Source organism: Echeneis naucrates, chromosome 2 (genome assembly GCF_900963305.1).
Source record: "Echeneis naucrates chromosome 2, fEcheNa1.1, whole genome shotgun sequence".
NCBI lineage: Eukaryota > Metazoa > Chordata > Actinopteri > Carangiformes > Echeneidae > Echeneis > Echeneis naucrates.
Genome location: NC_042512.1, coordinates 14,672,053 through 14,694,125, shown reverse-complemented (window position 1 = coordinate 14,694,125; position 22,073 = coordinate 14,672,053). Strand labels below are relative to the sequence as shown.

The 22,073-nt window shown below is 42.8% G+C and overlaps 1 protein-coding gene across 1 annotated transcript; it reads left to right on the top strand.

The window, feature by feature from the left end:
* The first annotated feature begins 224 nt into the window (after positions 1–224).
* Positions 225–20,340, top strand: nalf1a (NALCN channel auxiliary factor 1a). Its single transcript, XM_029522158.1, has 3 exons — positions 225–911; positions 17,198–17,369; positions 20,042–20,340. Exons 1-3 carry the CDS (start codon positions 225–227, stop codon positions 20,338–20,340), a joined length of 1,158 nt encoding a protein of 385 aa, XP_029378018.1.
* The last annotated feature ends 1,733 nt before the right edge of the window (positions 20,341–22,073 follow it).

Genomic DNA, 22,073 nt, shown 5'->3' with positions numbered 1-22,073 from the left:
AGCGGCTTCACCGGCCAGCCATGGAGGATGCGGCCCGCAGTCGCCAGCGTCTAGTTTCCCATCCGAGCCGCGCTCATTTTGATGGGAATTAAGGCTAATCGCAAAGGCAGGCCGGGACAACCCACCACCCGACACCTGAGGGGAGGAAAACGCAAAGCGGACCCCACGTCAATGACTGTTGCGGCAGAGGAGCCCCCACGGTGGAGTCGGCCGGTTCCCAAAATATGACCAGGGGTGCTGGGACGTGTTGGCAGCAAGAAGATGACGACGGCTTCCAAATCTGGCTAGAGCCCCCCCGCGACAACCAAAAGCCATTCACCGACTCAGAGAGGGCGCAGAGATGGCGACTGTCCTTGGCATCCCTCTTGTTCTTAACCATCCTCCTCTCTGATCACCTGTGGTTCTGCGCCGAGGCCAAACTGGCCCGGACCTTGGACAAGTTCGCATCCTCCCACCCCCCCTCACCCCAGACCCACTCAGCACACAGCAGCCTCAGAGGAAACCCAGATGCTATTTTTATAGGAAACTCTACCAAACATTTGTGGCGGCTTGAAACTTGCCACCAGGATAGTTTATCTAAGAACTGCTTTGCTTTCGCGGATGCCGACCATTTGTGCAGGGGCCTTTCCGACAAAGAGGGGACGCGGGCTGTAAATATGAGCGATTTGTACCTCTCCTTTTGTAACTCCTACTCTCTGCTGGATTTGTTGTACGGGTCGACAAGTCCGGACAATTTGAACTGCAGCCTCGACGTGCTCGGCGATGGCGACACAAGCAGATGCAGCCTGTGCGTCCAGGCGTACCAGCGCTACGACCAGCACGCCCAGGAGAAATACGAGGACTTTGAGCTCCTGACTCAGAAATATGAGCCGGGGGCTTTTTCAGTGAGGACGTGCATGGAGCAGTGCAAGGTAGGCTGGGATTGGGGGGAGGGGGGGGTTGGAAGTTGGGGGTTCAGAGGGGATGGTGTTATGGTGGCCATCTGTTGATTTGGGCCCGAATAGGTGCCAGTTTCGGTCCTCCTCCTCCTCTTGTCGCCATGGAGACGGCATGACAGATTCAAGGAGACTCCCGGCTCCGGGCCTCATGTTCATTCATCTCCTCATTGTGTGAGGCCCCATGCCAATGTGTCTTTTCTCTGCCTGCCCCCTTTAGCTTCTGCTCTGGTCTGTAGCGCTGGTTCAGCCCATCATCCTGATCCAGGACCGGCCTGTCTCGGGCTTTAAAGCACATTTTAATGGTGTGAGTGCCGGCGTGTGCAAACAACTCCAGGAGTCAGTGTGTCCTGTTTGCGTTGTCGCAGTCCGCCAGGTGTTCACCATGGCCTCCCCCACTTCATGTCGAGAGCGTTTCATTAAAGTCAAGAGGTGTTTTCCGTGCCCAATGTAGCGGAAGGCGCCCCCCCCCACCCCCGTTTCGACTTGTGCTTGCTCATTACTGCTCCTGCATTTAGGCCTGGATTCAGCCAGGTCCCTTTTCATTACCGTGCAAACGTAACAAGCTCACAACACACCGAGGAGGGTGAGAGTCAGCTCTTGTGGGTGTCCGGGAAACGCAGAATCAGAGAAGGAGGGGAGCCGGCGAGGGACACAGCCGCTCCGCTGCGTCCAGCACCGCGGACAGCTCCACGGCAGCGCGGAGCTGTCCGCGGTGCTGAATGGCGGTGCTGAATGGCGCTGCCCGGCTCCATTCACAGAAGTTCTGGCCAATCCCATTTGGCCTCCATTCACCCCGTCACTGACTGAGGCACGAGCACAGGCTGAAAAAAAAAAAAAAACGCGACTGTAATCAGGCCATCTGCCTGCTCAAACCGACCCAGTGACAGACCCACAGCCACATGAGCCGGACCGAGATTGGAAAGGTGGCTCAATTTCAAAAAAAATGTTTAGATAGATAGATCCGTAGATATAACTTTATTGATACCCAAGGGGAAAATGTTTGTTTATATATTTATATATTTAGCTTAGATAACTCCAGCATTCATGTTGTAAACCTTTGCATTCTCACTACTACACACACAAACTGTACACAAACATGTTGAGATACAATTTTAAAATCACTCAAAGAAATTTTAAATCTCAAGGACATGTCTGAACTCATCTAAATGTGAGCTGTGAGGTTTTTCAGGATTGAATGCTTTTCTTTGTAAGTTGTAAGGTTTTGTTTTGTTTTTGTTTTTTTTGTGTGTCAGTTGAGCCAGTGGTTGATGGTTAGCTTCGTTCTGTTTTGGGGGTATCTGTACTTTAGGTATGTCGCTAAGTAATTAAACGATTGGACAAGTGGGATGTTGCACAGGTTTTGCCTATTTTGATCAGTAAGAATGTTATATCTTTGGTTTGTTTGTCTGAAGGGATTGATGTTTTGTCATTGGATGTCAGGAATTTGTATATTTAGGATATCATTGTAATTTTAAAAGACAGGTGAGCTTTCCCTTAATTGATATGTGGATTCGATATTTCTTTTCTGGATTTGGTCAGAGGCCATGAGCAGGCCACCACAGAGCAGCTGTCCCAGGCTGATTACTCCTCTCCCAACCCAGTCTTATTGATTTTGTCCGGTTGATGGAGCAGCCAGACACACCACCACAGAACAAGAGTTGCTAATCAGATTATGGAACGATGGAAGTGAGGATGAGGGGTTTATGATATATAACAGAATGTCATCTGCATATAAACCAATTTTATGATGGTGTGACTTCGATGGAATATCTGTGATGTGTTTGCATTGTCTAATGGAAGCTGCCAGAGGTTCATGAAAAGTCCAAATGGTCATGGGCATAATGAACGTCCTTGCCTGAGCGTCCTGGTCTAGAAATCATTGAAACAAATGCTGTGAGTGAACTGTAGGCTGTTTTGATCCAACTGGTGAAAGATGGTTGAATTCTAAAGTGAGTTGAAAAGGTGAAGAGAAAGGACCAAGCCACCTTGTCTTGTCTTGTCTTTTCCCCATCAAGGGTTGCTGTGATGAAAGGGGTTTTATTTTGGGAGGTGTTATTTTTGTGGAACTTGATCAGATTAAATCGTCTTTTGGTGTTTTCTGAGGATTGGCTCCTTTTAATAAATCCAGTTTGATCCATATGTATTGATGAAATTACAGGTTCAGTCTCACAGATAAAGTTTTGCTCAAAATCGTAGTATCTGTATTGATCACTGACAGGAGAAGGTAGTTGAAACAGTTAGTGGGATCTTTGTTTGTTTTTGGGATGAGTGTAAATCAGAGCACCACCTGTGTGCAGCCAGTGCTCTGATTTATCTAGCCTGAGGTCAAAAACATCACACAGGGGACATGACACTGTGCTGTCCCTCCCAATGGGATCCTCCATCATCTGACTCTTTGAAAAGCCTCCATTCATCCTGACAGCGGGGCCAGATTTTAAACATTTAAACCGAGTCCGGCCCACCAGTGATGACAGGAAAGCAGCAGCAGCAGCACCATTTTTGTTGTTGTTGTTTTTCTTTATGCTGAGTGTGAACCTAAATGTCATACTTACTAGTAGTTTCACACGAAACAGTGAAGCCAAGGCAAGCCTGGCTCCTCAGAAAGCATGTTGGCAGGAAAACGACTGTTATCCATGAAGGCCTGGGGTCTCTGCACTGTAATCACATTGTTTCGTGTCGGGCTTTGTACCTGATGACAAAAGTTGGCTGTACAGCAACACAAATGTTCTCCTGGCTCATTCATCGGAGAGCCATATTTGAGCACACAGATTTTGTAACTTTCACTGAGGTGCTCTGCAGGTAACGCTGTTGTTAAAATGATCAGATTTGCGGTTTGTTGCTGCTTAAGGAAAAGTTTTATCAAGTCATTTAGCTCATGGTCAAACGTCTGTCATGCCAAAACATCACTGTTAGTTTGTTATAAATCCTCAAAGTTTGTTCATTTATTCTTGCATCTAACCCCTTTTTTACATTATTAATAAATCTGACCACTTAATTTTAATATATTCTTTATAATATTTTAATTATTTGATCTAAAATGTCAGAAAACTGTGAAAATGCAAATTTGTCACATTGAAGTGTGTTATATTGTTACACCAAACCCTGAAGTTTAGTTTAGTGTTATAAAGGTTAGTTATATGAAGTCTGTGTGATAGTTTAAAGTTTTCTGCCCAACCTAAAAGGTTTTAGTTCTTTTCAGTCGGGGAAAATTGATTGTTGGTGGGATCTTTAGTCACTCTCATTCAAATCTATTTAAGAAACCTAAACTAAGTGAGTTTAGATTGTTTGACAGAATTGTTGCTCTTGATTTTTTCCATCAATCCGTTTATTGATGAATAGCTACCATGTTGGTTTTCCACAGGAGGATGATAATTTGATTGGTGACTGATTTGTCTGTTGTGTCGGTAAAGTGTCAACTTAATTCTCTTTGTCGGGCTAATCTGGCCTTTGCTATGATGTTGCACTGACCGCCTCACAAGCCAGAAATGTGGCCACCAGGGCTTCCCATCAGAGATGAAGGCCTCAATATTTGGGAACATCCCAGTTTTCTTCAGAGCATCATTTCAGGTGATCCCATGCTGTATTTCAAAAATAAATAAATTGAATTTGTGTCCGTGTGCAGAAGTGAACTCCTGCTTCCTGATCTGCTCACTACTATCGTATGAGGTCATTTCAAAACACAATCCCTAACAAGTGTGTGGACAAATTCATCTTCCTGTTCTCCCCCCACCCACCAGGTCCAATTGAATGTCTAATCTTAGCTGGTGTTGTGTGCAAGTGGAAAGGAGGACAGCGTCCACAGCGTCCTCCTTCTTTAGATCCTTGTCAACCACACACATCTGCATTGATCTGAGCTCCTTTTGAGCTGGAGTGATGGGGCGGCAGTGCGACCAAGAGCTTGATCCCTATTGATTTAACCTGCGTTAACCTTGTCCTTCATTTGATAGTGGGCGGCTCCTCCAACCAAAATAGGACAGAGACTAAGTTCAGTGAAGACATCATGTTACTATCTGGACCTGTTTTGTTATGCCAGAAGATCAGGAAGTGTGTGTGTGTTTATGGGAGGGAATGCACTTTAAAAAGAGGCCAATTTTAAAGTTACAATCTCCTCATCTGTTATCTGCTTAACTATAATACGGACAGTTATGTAATTCTGCAGTAAATGATGTGTGACAGCAAGAATATCACTTCTCAGACGGGGAGTCCTGAAACTAAATCTGATCAGTGAACCGATATGTCTTCTCTCAAGGCCTGGAAGAAGATTGAGCTCTGAAGGAAGTGCAGTGGCTTTGAAAAACAGGGTATAGAGTCTCACTGAAGCAGCCTGGCATCACCTGAACCATCTCAACTGTTGGAAGGATTTAAATAAACTGTCAGAGATTTAGCCATATGGTTGCTGGAAACCTTGAGGGTATTGTTTTCGACATGAACAATATAGTGACAGAGCTAGAAAGAGTAAATGAGCAGCAGATAACACATCGGCCATGTCAACTTGTAAGCTTCATGCACTTGTATTGGATTTATCAGGCACCTGATGTACTAGATTAGACGGTGTGCTCATTCTGTACATTAAACACACAACAGGAAGAGTTTATGTTTGGAAACCACTTTTTAAATCCTCAGCATTGACCTGAATAATCTGATCTGTCACATCAGAGGGACAAAACTCACAGGTCATCAGTGAAGGGTCAGTGTTCAGGGTCACTGCAGATCAGTGCTGTGTATTATTGTCAGTGTGTCATGCTGCATTGTGTCATTACCACTATAGCTGTGTATGAGTCAGTTGCAGTGCTTGGCATTACTACCTAAGTGATGGAGGTTGTGGCAAACAGAAGTGTTCACGACAGGCTTCTGCTCCTGTATCTTCCTGCGGCGGTTGTGGATCCTGACCTTGGAGAGGATTTTGTCCCTTCAAGATGTCTGGCCCAGTCCACAACAGCTCTCTCTTTTTTTTTTTAATGAATGGGCAGATCCTTGAGCAGCATGTTAATGAGGCAGGAAGAGAGAGAGAGAGAGAGAGTGTGTGTGAGGTGGGGGCGTGGGGGGGGGGTGGGGGTGGTTGCTGTTGCAGCCTTGCATAGCAGCGCTTCCATGTTGTTTTCACAGTGAGTCTGCACAGAGAGCAGAGTGGCTCACATGGACTGGAGGGAGGAAGGGAAACTGTACCAGACAGAAAGTTGTTAAAACGGGATATCCAAATAATAGGCCCACCTCTGTGGCATTTCCATCATCGATGACGTGTGGGGGAATATCTGCAATATGGAATTTTTCCATTTAGGAAACAAGATTTTTATATTGAGGTCCTCATATTTAACATTTTATTGCATCAAAGAGACACTGAATCACATTTTTCATCTTAAATCCCTTAATGAAACTCAAAACAACAGCAGGTATGACACTGGCACACAGAAAAAGGGAAAAATGGTGCGTAGTGAGTGTGTTCCCTCTGGCTGTGTTGTTCTATATCAACCTACTGTTATTAAACAGGCAATAAATCCATTTCCTCGATAGAAAAATCAAACCTCAGGCAGGCTCAGTCTTCATCCTGGTTCCACAGCCTGGCCTGGTTCATATACTTGGATTTACTGCTGATTGCTGTGTGGGCCAGAGTGAGTCCAGATGTGGTGGGTGTATACAAGGCTAGAAGAAACACAAACGTTTGAGTACTATGGATGAGAGTTTCTTCTAATCTGGAAATGCAGTCATAAGGAATGCCCTTTTCGATGTGTCCTTCATCAAGTTCAGTAAATTAGGCACCACATCCTGACATGATGGTGGGAAATCTGGGTTGGTCCATATGGGAGTCAGAAGTGAAAAGTAATTTTCACACTTGGCACGAATTCTAATCTTGTTGCATGAATGAAGTATATTTGAAACAATGAAGTTGTTTCAAAGTCTGACTTTGTTTTGGTGTTACGACTCATTTAATATTGCCTGCTAGTTTTGACATGTGGGATGACAAGACCACCATGTCCTTTATTTAACCTTGTCATCGCATCCACATGGTCTTTTTTTATAGAATACAAGACATTTTATTCATCATACAAGATAACCTTTTTTAACCTTTGAATGAAACAGGCCTGCTGGGAAGCCCAAACGGAGACCTTTTATGAAGAGAAACACTTAACACATAAAACAGTTTTTTTCAGGGCTCTAATTTCAAATTGAACACAGGCAGCGAAAGTATAAAGAGTAGAAAACAAATGCAGTCCTAAAGAAGGCGCACAGATGTGTTATAATGACACACTCAGAAAAACCTCCCCGGAGATGAATTTCATTTCGTCGCCAAGCTGTTCGGCTGTTTAGGCTATAATGAAACAACTGAAATTCAATTATAAAAATATTTGTTATGTTGGATTCATAATTGTGAGAAAACTAAGACGTTACAAGCAGGGTGGTATTTATTTTTTATTTTTTTTCACTGCCCGTGAAACGCCTAAAGGTGAGACTAATACTTTTATGTATTTATGGGCACGACATCAATTAGTCTAACAGTCTTGCTGCCTGCATTGGTATTTGAATGGATTATTTTTACAGGGACAGACATCAGCCTGAATGCATTTCCAAGTCTCTTTGTGCTATATTGAATTTTACAGTTTAGTTGATGTCGAAAAGCCTTTTTTTTTTTTTTTTTCTTGGAGCAGAGTTATGTTTTTCCTTTGCTGAGGAGCCGACTCAGCAGACCTGTCCACAGCTAGGTATAGACAGGAGGACTGATGGTTAGATAGCCCAAATATCTCGTGTGCTGTCTTCACATAATCACATCTCAATTCCCCACCACTTGGCACTGAGGGGATTATCTAAGCTTCCCCTTACACTGCAGTAAAGTATGTATCTGTTTTTAAAAATCCTTTTCAAACCAGCATGAAAATCTGCATTGGATATGGTGGACTGGGTAAAAGGTTATGTTTGAATCTCTGTTAAGCTCCATGTGGTCCATTAGGATGATTGAGGAGGATGTTTGTCCTGTTAAATGAATTGTCAGTCTCTGGCTGCTGAGCTTTGTTTACGAGAAGGAAACATTTCAACTGCACAATTTCCTTGTGCAGTTGAAATGTTTCCTTAAACTGCCCGTTGGAATAAGTGTAGAATGGGCAGGCAGTTTATTTAAAAAAAAAAAAAAAGCTTTTCTCTACTAGTGGGAAACTACATGAGTGTTAAGCACTGAAGGTAATGGGGTACATTATGACTGATAAAAATCATCAGATTTTCATTCAGAATTTCTGTATTATCTTCCATCCTGCTAGTTTCCATCGTATTCCTTTCTGTGCTCAACAGGAGCTAATGCGGAGTTAAAAACTAGAAGGAGGACGATAAGAGCAGGAGGTAGAGGAGCAACGAGCAGGGTGATGAAGTGGAAAAGCTTTGCGAACAGACAGACAGGTCGGAGATTTCAAATGTCAGACATTCATGAAAGTTTGCAGCTTTAAATTCTGGTGACACTAATAATTTGTGTCAGATTTGTTTTTAAATGTGTTTAAAAGCTGTTTTAATTCATTTACATGGTCATACAGCTAAACGTGAAAATCTCTGTTGTTAAATGGCCTTTTATGATGCAGGCATATATCTGGCCTCCAGACCAAAATATCTGCCGATCATTAATATGTATGCCAGTCCCTCCTGGACGATACTGTCAGGCCCTTCTGTTGATATACCCTGACTTCCCCTTTTTCTAGCTGTTGAACAGTTAAAGCCACTGACCTTTATGTTAAATGTTAATGTAGCTGTTAATACACAGTAGTGAGGTTCAGTATATGGAATGCATTTTTTACAATATATTTCAAAGGAGAAGGAGTTTAAACATAGAAAAACACCAAAAATCATCAGTGTTGGTAGAGAGTCTCTCTCTCCAGCTCCCAACGAGCTCCCAGGCCAGATGGAATATGTAGTCCCTGCAGCGGGCTCTGGGTACCCCCAGGTCTGCTCCCAGTTTGATAGGCCTGGAAAGGCTCCAGAGGACGGCGCCCAGGAGGCTTCATCCTTATCAGATGTTATTTGAATGATCCACAATTTAATCCCATCGTTGTGCAGAGAAATCTATTCTTGAATCCTTGAACTGTGATATTCTCCGTAACTTTGAAGAGAGACAGCTGTTGATTTCACTTCATAGAATGTGCTGACCAGAAGCAGTATGCTTTGATTTAATGTCTGTTTTGTAGTTGGAGCCCAGCGTTTTTACCTCGCTCTTATTGAACGTTATCGACAGGCGTTAAAGTGTCAGTCTCATTGACTGACGGCCAGGTGAAGATCAGCAGTGGTCTCTCGGAGAGCTGTTCCATCAGCAGGCCCAGCTGGTACACCCACAGTGCTGACTTCCCTGCATTTCCTCACATCTAATACTCTAAGTGGGGACCTGAGTTGAGAGTTTCTCTCCTGAGCTTTGAGGAACTGAACTGCTGTCACGCCGACAGTCTCCCTCCTCCTCAGCGCTGTTACAACAGTCGATGTGAAATGGGAGCATTTCATTGCTGGTGCTTGAGTTCAAGTCGAACTGGCCCACCCAGAGATAAATGGATTTGAGATGCTGAGGGCAGCGGTTGTTTCATGAATGGAGGCTGTTTAACATATATTCTATCCTCATAAAATATCCTCACATACCTGGATTGTGTTTGTGACCTTTCTGAAGTGGGTTGGGTTGGAGTTGGGTTTCGTGTCTAAGCTTCTTTTTTTTGCTTTAATCTGGACTTTTCTTGTGACTCAAACAGCATCCTAATATGTTGTATCTCCGTAACGCTGTGTGGTTGGAGCTAAAGCTAAGCTAACCTCACTATGAGCAACAGGATGCCACATGCATAATTTTTTGATAAAATTAGCCTTTAGCTCGCCTGTTTCTCTCTCTTCTCCTACCCAAAATGTGCGCAGCAACCTTTATACATTTCTTTAAAATAAATAGGTAGAATTTACCTGACGATGTTATTAATTACTGTGATGGAATTATGTAGCTATATCATTATTTTAAATACATTTGATTCTCTCAGTAAATCAGTCAGGTGGATTATTTATTTGACCTCATTCCTGCTTCCTCATTGGGCTTTTCTGAGGTGATGTTGATGCTGACAGTGTTACATAAAAATGATCTGCCCTCCATGACTTGCACAGTGACTTGTCACCTCCTTTCACACTGTTAAATCTATATGCTGATTGCTGTCCCCCCTCAGGCTGATGGCCTCCCTTCATTCCCTCACTGTCATTACTGCCGACACCAAGATGTTTCCCTCCTCACTGCCGATATGATACAACAATTAGGTGTTAATCATGCGAAAACACATCTTATTGCTTTTTCACATCTTGTTGTAGAAAAAACTACAAGCCAATTCAGGAAGCATCTTCGCCACATGTGAAAATGCTCACAACACAATCCAAAAAGGAAGCCTATTTTGGTTCCCAGGAATCACTTAGTTTGTCTATTTGCATGAGAGCTCTCAGGGCCACTCTGCTCTGCTGTCACTGCAAAACTTGAACAATTAATACTTCATGTTTTGCAACTATTTCTCTGTGGGCATTTTTCTTTTTTAACTTAGTTTTTTTTTTCTCTTGTTGTATTGATTGCTGCATGAACACAGAGCTGAGATTGATCTTTCAGTTTAAAGGAAATAGGATTCATTCCCAAAATGTCAAACTGCTCCTTTAAAATGGCCACGATGAGATCTGAACAGAGCCTTCAGCCTTGAAGAAAGACTATTGAGTGGAAATAGTTGTATTGTATGACAACGTGAGTAACAGGGGCCACAATCAAGCTCCGTCCAGGTGTGTGGCTCCTGTGTGACAAGGCGTCATGGCCCCCGCTCAGCATTTATCTGTCAGTGATCATCGTGAGAGTTTCCGTCAGTATGTCCTGGGCTGAGGTTGGGCCTCCTGCAGTCAGCAGCCTCTGCATTGATAGAGACAGCAGAGCCACACTGACCCATTCAGCAGCCTCCCCAAGCTGTGATCCAGCTGAAAATGAATCCTTTAAACTTTTAGAGAAGAGAGCTGCAGAGCTGGCGCCGAGCCAACAGGAATCCTGCAACAAGCATAGCTTAATCTACTCAACAGGAAACCAAACCTGGGAAACAACCTCATCTTCCCTTTAGACAGGGTTTGTTTCCCACCGCTGATGGGATTTCGACCATGCATGCTAAACAGGGCTGAAAACAAATCCTGACATACACATTCATGCTCATGTTTTCTCAGAACTAGCCTACAAAACACAGTTCGGGGAAATGGTTGCACTTTACATCTTCACGCTCTACTAGGTGGATCCAATCTTCCTCCTTGCAGGAGACAGAGATCTTAAAAATCACATGGATCACATGCACCAGTCTCCCATAATGCTGTGCGCTCTGTGGGGTATTACCTGGAAAAAGGTGCAAGGTTTCTGGAAACCTGTCAATATAATTGACAGGTCACTAATCAAGACTACTGTTTGCTGTCTTCACCTTGCTTTTTCTGTCAAGTGGGCTTCTGTGAAACTGGCGCAGCTCACATTGTTTTGTTGGTTTTTGCATCAGGCACATTTACGTTTTGTTTGGAGAATCTGTTTTTCAAAGCCTTTGCACTGAAGTATTTTATGCCTTTATTTGGTAAATAGTTTTTTTTTTTGTTTTTTTTTCCGTATAAAACGGTGTGAAACACTAGTATTAACTCTGAATTGCATCAAAGTAATATTAAAAGACCGGAGAAAAAACTGCTGCAACTTTTGGTATTTAAGAGAGAAAACATTTTGGATATTTAAATAGGTTTTTCTGGTTTGAGATATGACAGATTAGCAAAGTAGCATGAAGACTATAGCTTGTAATCTTGCTTGAATTGAGAAAATAGGAAGAATGAGCTGTGTGGTAGAAAACCCTTAAGTTCAGCATCTTATTCTGAAAATAAATGTATAAATGATTGTTTGCAAAAGCTCAGTGCACTGCAGCCCTTTTTTTTTTCTCAGAGAGCATTTGTTGGTAAAAGATGACACAGCAAACGTACAAAAGAGAAGTTGCACTGAAATTGCAAACCATCGGATGAAAACCACTTTGAGTTTAATTTTCCAGAAGCACACATTCAGCACGTGCACACGTTACATCACCAGGGAATAGGATGTAATAAGTGCAGGTATCAATGCATGAAGACAGACAGACACAGTTTACATCCCTGTCCTGCCAGGATTATCCTGAAGTTACGTCAGCAACCTGAGACAGCCGCTGAGATTTGAGTTGAGGGCATCAAAGCCCTGCCTGTGGTTTGTCAGCTGTATGTGTGCGCTCATCAAAAGAACGTCCTTTTTAGTTTTGAGAATCTGGATCCGATATTTTGCTAACTCAGGACACGATGCCAAGAAGATTCCTCTCCTCAAAACAAAAGAAAAAGAGAGACGTCTTAAATTATCCCAGGTAGTGTGAGAGCTGCTTCCTGTTTTGCCATGATTTGTGTGAGTTGTAATGATCTGTGTCATTTAGCTTCTAACTGGGATGTGACTCATATGCTTTTTATAGCCGTCAATCCACTTTTCAGTCAGCGTGCGCATACATGTGTGACAACACGTGTGCTGCTGGGGGGGGGGGAAGAGTCGATAGTTTTATTGTCGTGCAGCTCAAACCTGCAGAAGGTTCCATCTGTTGAAGGGAAATTGTTCCAGCTGTTTGATGTCTCACATTTCCTGGAGCTGATGGCGAGCAAACAGTGAAATGCCTCAGCATCTCAGTGGTTCCTCTCCCGCAGTGCCCTCAGTGTCAGACGACATGTGGACAGGAACGGTGAGGGGAAGCCCCTGCACCCGGGAGGAGCACGAGCCGCTTGTCAGAGTTGCAGGAGCTGTCAGCCTGATACAGCTGCTTCCTGTGAACGGGTGGAGGGGCCAAAACTGAACGGAGTTTACACTAAAGGAGGATCAGGAGGAGGATTTGGGATCATGCCTAAGCCAACAAGTCTGAACAAGAGTCCGATTCATTATCAAAAAATCGTGACTTTTATTTTTCTGCACGCTGATTTGCATTGCCCCAAATCCCCCCCAACCTTTTACATTTCGTACAGTTTGCTACCTGCATTTTGCAGCATCAGTACATGATGAAATTGTGCACACCTACACATACACACACGCGCACACTCTTCCCACCCCACTGAGAAACGATTGCTCCTGCAGTTGATTAGAGAATGTTTTTTCTGCTCAGACTGATTGATGCTTCGTGACAACACAACTCTCTTCAGGGCAGCAGATGCACATTCTTCCAAGCTGCCAGTTACTTACTAACATAACCTAATATTAATAATAATAAATTGCATCTGTACCACACAACTTATTACAAAAAAGGCAGGAAGCTCCTGAGCTGAGTGTCAAATTTTAAATCTGAGAAAAGAGTCATGGTCGTGTTTTCTTTTTTCTTCAAAAGATATCTTTTCCAACCACCGACATGACTTTAGTTTTTCTGTCTGGTTCCTCAAATTTGTGCATAAATCTTTCCCTTTATTTGTCATGGAGAAATAAAAAAGAAATGTTGCACAGTAGGTGCAGCATCATTATAGTTTATGTTCCATTTCACGTGTGTTCACTGATGTATCTGCCAGTGGACACAGAGGAAAGCCTGTCCAGACTGATTCAGCTCCTTAAATAAAGTCATGAGCTGCGTTTTCAGACTCTGCCTCAGAAAATGAGACGCAGTCCATGACCCGATCTTCAGTCCGTTTCTTATGTAACTGTGATCACTTAGGCGAAATTCAGATGCCAGTGCTGTTGACACTTATCTGTGTTTGAATCTTAATTTTTTTTTTAACGTTATTTTTAGGCTTCAATGGATTTGTGCGTATGCCCTGGGAGAAAATGTCTTCCTTCCGTATTTTGCACTTCTGCATCAGTGTAAGTGTCCACAACGTCAGGATTGCTTTCTCCTTCATTTCATCTTTGAAACGGAGGATTTCAAGCGTTGACGGATGTAACGGGATAAACGACCAAGCTGGCACTGAAATCAGCTGCAGGCATAGAGCTCATGCTGCCATCTCGTTGTCCGTCCTGTGTCTGTGTGTCTCTGGGCTTCAGGAGATTGTTTGAAGCAGATTAAGCTGCATGGCGACGGAGGCTTTTTTGAGTGCCAGGTTCCCATTCACACTGATCACACATTAGACTGATCAAATCAGACTCCTGGCCTGCTTCTTGACTAACTCAATTTGCCCTCATACGCTTCCCTTTTCCCGCTGAGCATGCGTGTGCACACAGACACATACACACAGCAGGATGCATGCGTAAACGTGTGCACACTAACAGAAAACCAACAGAGACTGGGCAGTACCCATTGAGCTCTCATGAAAAGCAGAAAAAGCCGTTACCTTGGCAACTGCCAGCATACATCTTCAGGAGGACCCAGATTTCCTGTCTGACTGCGGTCGTACTGTTTTGGTTGTCTTTTGATAGCCATGGCATCCCTTGATGGATTATATCCCCACTGGCAAGAATTTATGCGAAATCGTTGCAAGTTAAACAACAGCCATTTGCGCAGACAGGAAGCTGCCCCGCTGAAAATCTTCAGCTGTGGATTTAAAACATCCACCTCTGCCCGAACTCTTAAAACACACGTGTAATCATTAATCTGGGTGATTTTATCTTGGCCTTGAGCCAATTCCTCCTCTACGAGTTCAGCTGCGGAGCCTCTGTGGGGAGAAGATTGCTGGTGAAAGCAGAGGATGATGGGAATTAAACTGTCAGTGGGATTTAGCCAAATTACCTTCCAACATACCAAAAGGTGTAGCTGTTACAGTTTGAATGAAGTTTATTATGACAGAACGTGAGTACGGTACTGTACAACACACACAGTATAAAAATGAAGTCATGGGAATTTAGAATATATCTAAATGATCAGATTATTATAATTATTATAATTGCCTGTGCGGTGTTATCTTTGTCTGCTGGTCTGAACAGGAAATAAATCAGATGCCTGTGTGATTTCTTCACATTTGGAAATGCAATGCAGGCTGGAGGAGGAGAAGGAGAAGGAGATTTACCTTTTTAAGCCTGGTGGAGGTTCTGGGTGTAATTTAGCATCACTGACACATCACACCCGTCGCCAAGCTACTGCTATTCCCCTGTGGTCAAAAACACGGGGGATAATTAAGTGTTCTATTGTGTTTTCTATTGTGACGTCTCTCTTTGAGTCTTGTGTTTGTGGGGATGTTTCTGTAGGCGGCGCATGGTTAATGATAACAGCAAACTGCAAAAACAAAACCTTTATTTCCATGATAGTCTTTTATATTATTACTTTGAAGGCGCCATAAGCAATTTCCCAATTATTATAGAGTTATTTTTCAATGCTTCCTTTTCAGACTTTAGCTTCCTCTGGCCTATATAACATGACTTTGATGTGGAAGAGCGGTGGGGTTCCCCTTTAAATCTGAACCTGTTGCTTTTGTATGTGAGAAACTGTTAATGGTGAGCATTTTATTTTTCACCTACATGGTAATTACCTGACTGCTGCTAATGGTTTGTCTGTGACTCATGCCTGGACAATTGCTGTTGTACATTTCTTGAATTACCGAGTCAAAGTGCTCTTTCAACATCTTTTGCCACTTAGTAGTGGCACATTTCTTTTATTATTTATTGGACGGGTCTTTTCCTTGCCTCTCGCTGGTTTCCGTAAGACAGCAGGTGACGCAGTACGTTGCCATCAGAGGACACACACGTCGACTCAGGAGTGAAAGAAGCTGTGCAAGTTGCTGACGTCGACCATAGAATAACCTTGTGTGGGTTGTCCATGATGAGGTCATGCTCTGCTGTTCACATGACACGACACGTGCTAAGTTCCTGCTTGCGTGAAAACTGAAAAATCTTGATGGCAGTGATGCTGCTAACAGGAGACGGAACATGGGACATGTTGTGGTCGATAAATGGGCCAGTTATTAGCAGACATATTGTAATTGGCTTTGTTGTGTATTGGTCAAAGGATGAGAAGATATTTCAGTTATAATATATTCCCCATAATTAATGGTTTTAAATTGCATACATGATGTTAGAGAGAAAATACCTTTAAAGTTTTGGACATAATTCCCCTCAGCCTCATTTTGTACTTTGTGTTTTGCTAACTAGCTACAGTTACAATGCTTATAATATGCTACAGTGAAACTTTATACTTTCTAAACATCATGTTAGTGTGCTGCAGTTAGTATTTAGCTTACAAGGCCAGCTCTTTCATATCATAAAAGATTCTGACTCTAAACACAGATTGACAGCAAATTGATTTGGTATTTCTTTAAATAATCAAATGCTTGTGTGTTTTTTGTGTGCACCTTTTTTTTTCACATCCACAATGCTGTAGAGGTACATGAGGAGTTTCTGATCTTAACTTGATGCTTGATGCTGATGTTTTTGTTCTCTTTTGGTCGATTTTCTTCTGTAACACTGCTTAAGTCTCGTGAACTTAGCAGCGGTTGGTTTGGCCGATGCTCTCACCAGGTCAGAGTCTCTGACCATATATTCCTTCTATGACGCTCTTCTTTATGATTTCCATTCTTTGGTGCTAGTCCCAGGAAAAAGCACATAAAGACAGAAATAGCTAAAAATGAGAATAAACCCAGATTGTGCTTTGCCCTTGCTTCATTTTGTTTAGCTAAGCTTTCCAAGCCTGAAGCTTTGGCTATTACATGTCACCATCTGTCTTCCTATGCACATCCGTCTGTGCAGCCTTTATTACACCACGTCTCTCAGTGAAACAGCTCATTTTCATTGGGCGAGGACAGAGACTTGAATTTGGTGAGGTTTGATTTCTAAAGGTTGAATTGTCACCTGGAGAAACCAAACTAATTTCAAAAATGCCTTGTGAGAATTCACAGCAGTGCAGCTGTACAGTTTAGAGCCGAAACAGCAAAGAACAGATTCATTGACAGAAAGTTAACTAAATCAATATATTTTGATCTTGCGCTCTTTGTCGTCACTTTTGGCTCTTGTAATTAAATGGAGATTTCTCACATTGGCATTTCGTTTTCCCATTGATTAGGAAAATACTAGAATATTATTTAGTGATTATGTATTGTCTAAGTCTTTGACCTGTGGCAGCAGCAGCATCTCAGACTATTCTTGGCAGGCATGTCCTGACTTTTTGTCAATGCGTCAAAGTCTGTTTTAGAGAAGAGCTTTGTCTCTGGTGGCTATTGAGTCAAATATACAAGTGATATAATTGTGATAAAAAGTACAAAGCAGATGTTTTGTCTCTTGTATTTAAAACGAATGTGCTCCACTGTTGAACCTTCTCAAAATCTCAGCTTGATAATGATACCAGTATGTATTTGTGTCATCTTCTGTTCTCTCCCTCCAGATGGCCTACAAGCCCTGGCTGTGCGCTCAGTATTTCCCCACCTCCCACCAGTCCTGTCAGAAGAAAGTACCGTGCCACCAGTATTGCCTGGAGGTCCAGCAGAGCTGTCCGTTCATCCTGCCTGATAACGATGACCTGATTCACGGCGGCAGTCCCAGCTTCATCTGCACAGGTTAACGCCAACTCACCAACTTGCCCAGTGTTACGTCTACCTGCAGCAGCAGCAGCTCATAAGCATGGTCTGCACATATACACGTGTAGTTGTTTTGTGGCCTTTCAATTCTCTTCAGAGGAAACCTTCTAATTTAATTGTTTTAACGAATCTGGTTTTCTAAAAGGGACCACAGTATTAATTCATTTAGGACTGGATACGATATTGATTGGATGGTTTTCCTCCATGAAAAAAGATGTCTTTCCAAAGGTTTTCTCATGACATCTAGTGGTGTGTTTGAGCACAGCCCAGCTCTCACCAGGACATTTTAACAATGCATTGATGAATTGAATTTCGTCTGTCCACCAATATTTACCGCAGTTTATATTGTAGTAATCACCCAGGACTCTGCTTCATAGGACCAGACGCTGGCTGTGTGCCAACACAGCTTGAGATGAGCAGCAAAACAACATGAGCTTAAAGGCCCGTGCAGGTATTTTCAGACCTCAGCTCTGGTTGATGCTGTTTGGACTTAATGAGCTAGGGGACTACAGAAAATTTAGTGGCTGTCAGAAAAGGGCGCTACAATTTGCAGTTTGGCAAAAAATGTGTGTTAAGCATCTGGAAGGAGCTGGTTTTCTGCCGTTATAGGTCATGTAGTGTGAGCTCATCCTCTTCAAAATCAGGCATTTGGGCAAACACAATCTGCGTCAGATCATGGCACCCAAACAGTTGTTATCTTATGTGCCGAAGATTTAGAGACTGGTTGAAGCTTGTTTGGTGAGAGTCATCTGAAACCAGCTCCTCCAATAGCTGCTGATCAGAGCTGCTCAGAGTCGGGACCACTCAGATCAGCATCTCCACTGGACCGAGGTCTGGGCTCAGACAGTTTGAGTCATTGTGCTGCAGCACAGCCGCTTCCCCTCAGCCACTCTGACAGTATCCTGGAAGACACCCTGATGAATATGTGACTTTATTTCCTCCTCTGTTATGTGATGAAAACAAAACATTTTCCCCGTGCAGCAGTCATGGACAATGTGATGCATGTATTACTGATCCTCCTCCTTTGTGCTTCCAAAGTCATTAAAGCTGGACACCCACTTCTAGTCAGAGCAATCACTGAGTTAAACCATTTCCATTTATAGACAGGAAGTCTGAATGTAATTAAGATGTGCTTTGCCGTTTCTTTGAGCAGAGAACTCAAACTTAAGACACACTTATTTCTGACTGGAGTTTCTGTCTGAAATTGTAAATGCTTGAATGATTCAGGGTTCAGTCACTTTTTCTTGCTTTAATATTTTGGATTATAAAATATATAAAAGATTTTAGTTTACTTACTAACAGGAAAATGAAAACGACAAAGTTCAAAGTTATCTGATTTCATCCATCAGCTGCTGTTTCCTTGTGCCTCAGTTCAGTACAAACTAAGTGAGCTTTTCTCTCAGCGGTATAGATTTCCCTGTGCAGATAAGTGAGGTGGCAACTCTTTTTCCATGCAGCCAATTTAAGACCTTCAGCGTCATCAGCTGATGCAGTGATGTGTCACTCGCTGTTCAGTTGTAGTCTTAGATCTGAGTTCAGCCGAGGGGCACCCTGTCTGGTCATGGTAAGAGTCACACACTGGAGTCTCCTGGGTCTGATCCACCTTCAGCAATGAGGGGCAGTGTTGATGAGTAAAAATTCCCTCTGCTGCAATTAAACTATCCAATGCATATTAGATTGTTGTTGAATTATGAGCTGCTGTTTGTTACTGAGCAACAACTGTTCTTATATTTCTACTGTGGATTTGCTGCATTAGTTTATATCTGTTGGTTATTTCTCAGGCTGAGACTGGAGCTAAACAAATAGCCCATATATTACATACACTTTCAGCTATTTGGCATTATTTAATCTTTATGTCACTTCTGCATTGCTATAATTTTAGTGTCTTTAATTGCCAAGTTTTGAATTTTATGAATCAGCTAATGTCAATAAAACATTTCTCAATTGCTTTCTGTGGAAATGAACAATATCACAATGTCAGTATGGACAATTTATTTCTTTTCCCCTTCTGATTTAACAGTTGTTACCTCCAGATTCTCTGTTAATCAACCATTTGTAGATTTAAAGGCTGATATAGAGCTATGTTGTTGTTCTGTCTGCGATTTTAAAAGACCAAAACCAACAATGTGCAAATCCTCAGTAGTGAGCAAACATTATTTCTGTCAGCTTCTGACTTGGAGCAACAGTTCTGGTTCAGTCCCTCTAAAAGATTTTCAAGCTTTATGTTTTTGTGAGTGCTATTTCCAAGCACCAGCTGACTTACATTTGAAAAAGATTGTCAATGTTTTTTCTGAATTTTATTTTAGCCTCGATATATTTATGTTTTATTGGGAAACACTTTAAGGCTCCCACCGTGAGATCCAGTCTTGGAGGATTTAGTTTATCTGTGGTTGATACTGTGGATATCAACAACACAATCAACTGGCAAATGTCAAACACAGGACACACCTTTAAATAATATTGTTAGTCTAACACAATTTAAAGTTGTTAACAGTCGCCACTGGAAGCTATCAGGCTGAAAAAGGCTGCAGCAGTTACATTATTTATTCTTAAGTGCTCATGAATTCAGCTTTAACTGTTGGGTGGTGAAGCCCTTTGTTGTGAAGAAATGACCTGTACATTCATTTAAACCTGTGTTCTCTGTTTGTCAGGGCTCTTGGGAGAACATCCATCAGACACTGAGGCGGAGTGCTGTGACGTCCGATGGGACTCCAAAATGGACAGCCCTTCAAGTGGGACACTAAAAAGGACGGTTTCTTCCTGCCAGCCCGAGGGGGCTACGGTAACCTCCGCCGCTACCCCGAGACTGTGCAGCGGGCGGCTGAAGATCTGCCTGCTGGCCCTTGTCCTCTTACACACTGTCATCATCATTTCTGCCTCCCATAATTCTACGTTGGTGGGCATGGCTGCCATTTTCTCACCAGAGGAGAGCACTTCTAATGAGGAGTGAATCTTGGGGTTGAATCAAGGCTGGAGCCTGTCAAGAGTGATGTCGCTCGAGAGCAAAATGGCTTTTACAATGTCATGGCTGCCAGGGACACGTCTGGCGAGACTTCCTGGGAACGCCTCCACAGTCTGCCACAGATGAACCATCAACCACAGGAAATGGGAGGGTTTTAACTGGAGCTAAGGGTGCTGGGATTGGATCGACCGACTGAGATATTTGAGAACCTCCCCCTGAAAAGAACTGACCTCTTGCCTCTGGAAACCTGCTAATTGTTTCTATTCCATCCAAATGTTTTCGAGCATATTGTCACTCCCCTCCTTCCCTCCATTTCTACCTTCCTCCTCTCCTTCCAGCTGTGTGTGTGCATATATGTATGCATGTGTGTGTGTGTGTGTGCGTGCGCGTGTGTGTATGTGGATACCATGACAGAGCAAAAATAGACACAGATGAAGTGCACGCTCTTACTCGTCATTCCCCTTAGATTTTTACTACATTATTTTCAGGTGCCAGAATGTTTTGACATATCAACTGTGTTCCACTTCTTACTCTCCACAATCATTGAGGCATCTTCTAAACTACCTTGTATGTGATGTTGCTAGAGGGCCTGCCAGGACCAGCTCATCCATCCTTCATGTGGTTTTCTGATAAACACAATATCTGTGATTCCTCTATATTCTGATGTTCAGCTTGTAATTTGTCCCACGAGATATTTTTCTCAACCTCTTATGACGGTTTTTGGACCTTAAGTGCTCTGAGACTGGTTTCGCTCTCTCTTCTAACTTGTTGGGCCATTGAGCAAGTTAGGAGGGACAGACGTAGTGACAGTTCAGCTCAGGATTTCAGGGTGTTGAGGGAGTTGATTCTTACCTTAGTTGCCATCAGTTTACCTCAGAAGGTTGCGGGCTTGTTGCAGACAAGCAGCCCACTGGCTGGTCTTCCTGCCACAGCGTGTATTCACACAGTAAGTGACCGCAGGGACAGGCCAAGGACACAAGAGGACAGTTACACAAAGGCAAAATACCAGGGGCCTCATTTATCGACCATGTGTTCAGTCCTAAACTGCGACACGCAACACACGACGACACAGATCCTCTCCACCTCCTCACCCATGGTGTCAGATCAGGAGGAGAGTCAGGGTTGAAGTCATAAATTACACACGACATCTTTTATGGTGGTGTTTTTACCACTAATATGTGCAGTTTTATAGGATGGATAAGTTTCACATTTTAAAGATTACATTCGAAAGCAAGATGAGCCGACTAAAATATTTTACAGCAGAGCCAAACAGACGAAAACTCTGTCAGGTGACTTTAATGTTGAGCTGAGGAATAAAATTAGAATTTGTCACCTCTCACCACCCTCACTTTTAATTTGTTTAACAAAGACAGCTTTTCGTACAACAATAAAACCATGAATTACATTGAAATGATACAACCAATTCCCAATGTGAAATGTATGTATTGATGTCAAATATATTACTTAGATAACCAAATACTGTATGAGAGCACAGTCAAACTGAAGAAAACATCACCAACACTGACGACAGGCCCTTTTTTACTTTAATATCTGAAAGTGGTAGTTTGGGTTTATAACATGGGGTATTCGTGTGAGGTTCCTCTCTATGGTCAATGTTTTAACTGCAGCCAATTCAGATCAGCTGCCAGTGAAGTGTTTTCTGTATTTTAAATAATGCCATCACTTCAGGCCCTCACAAGCTGAAGTTACCTAAGAAAGGG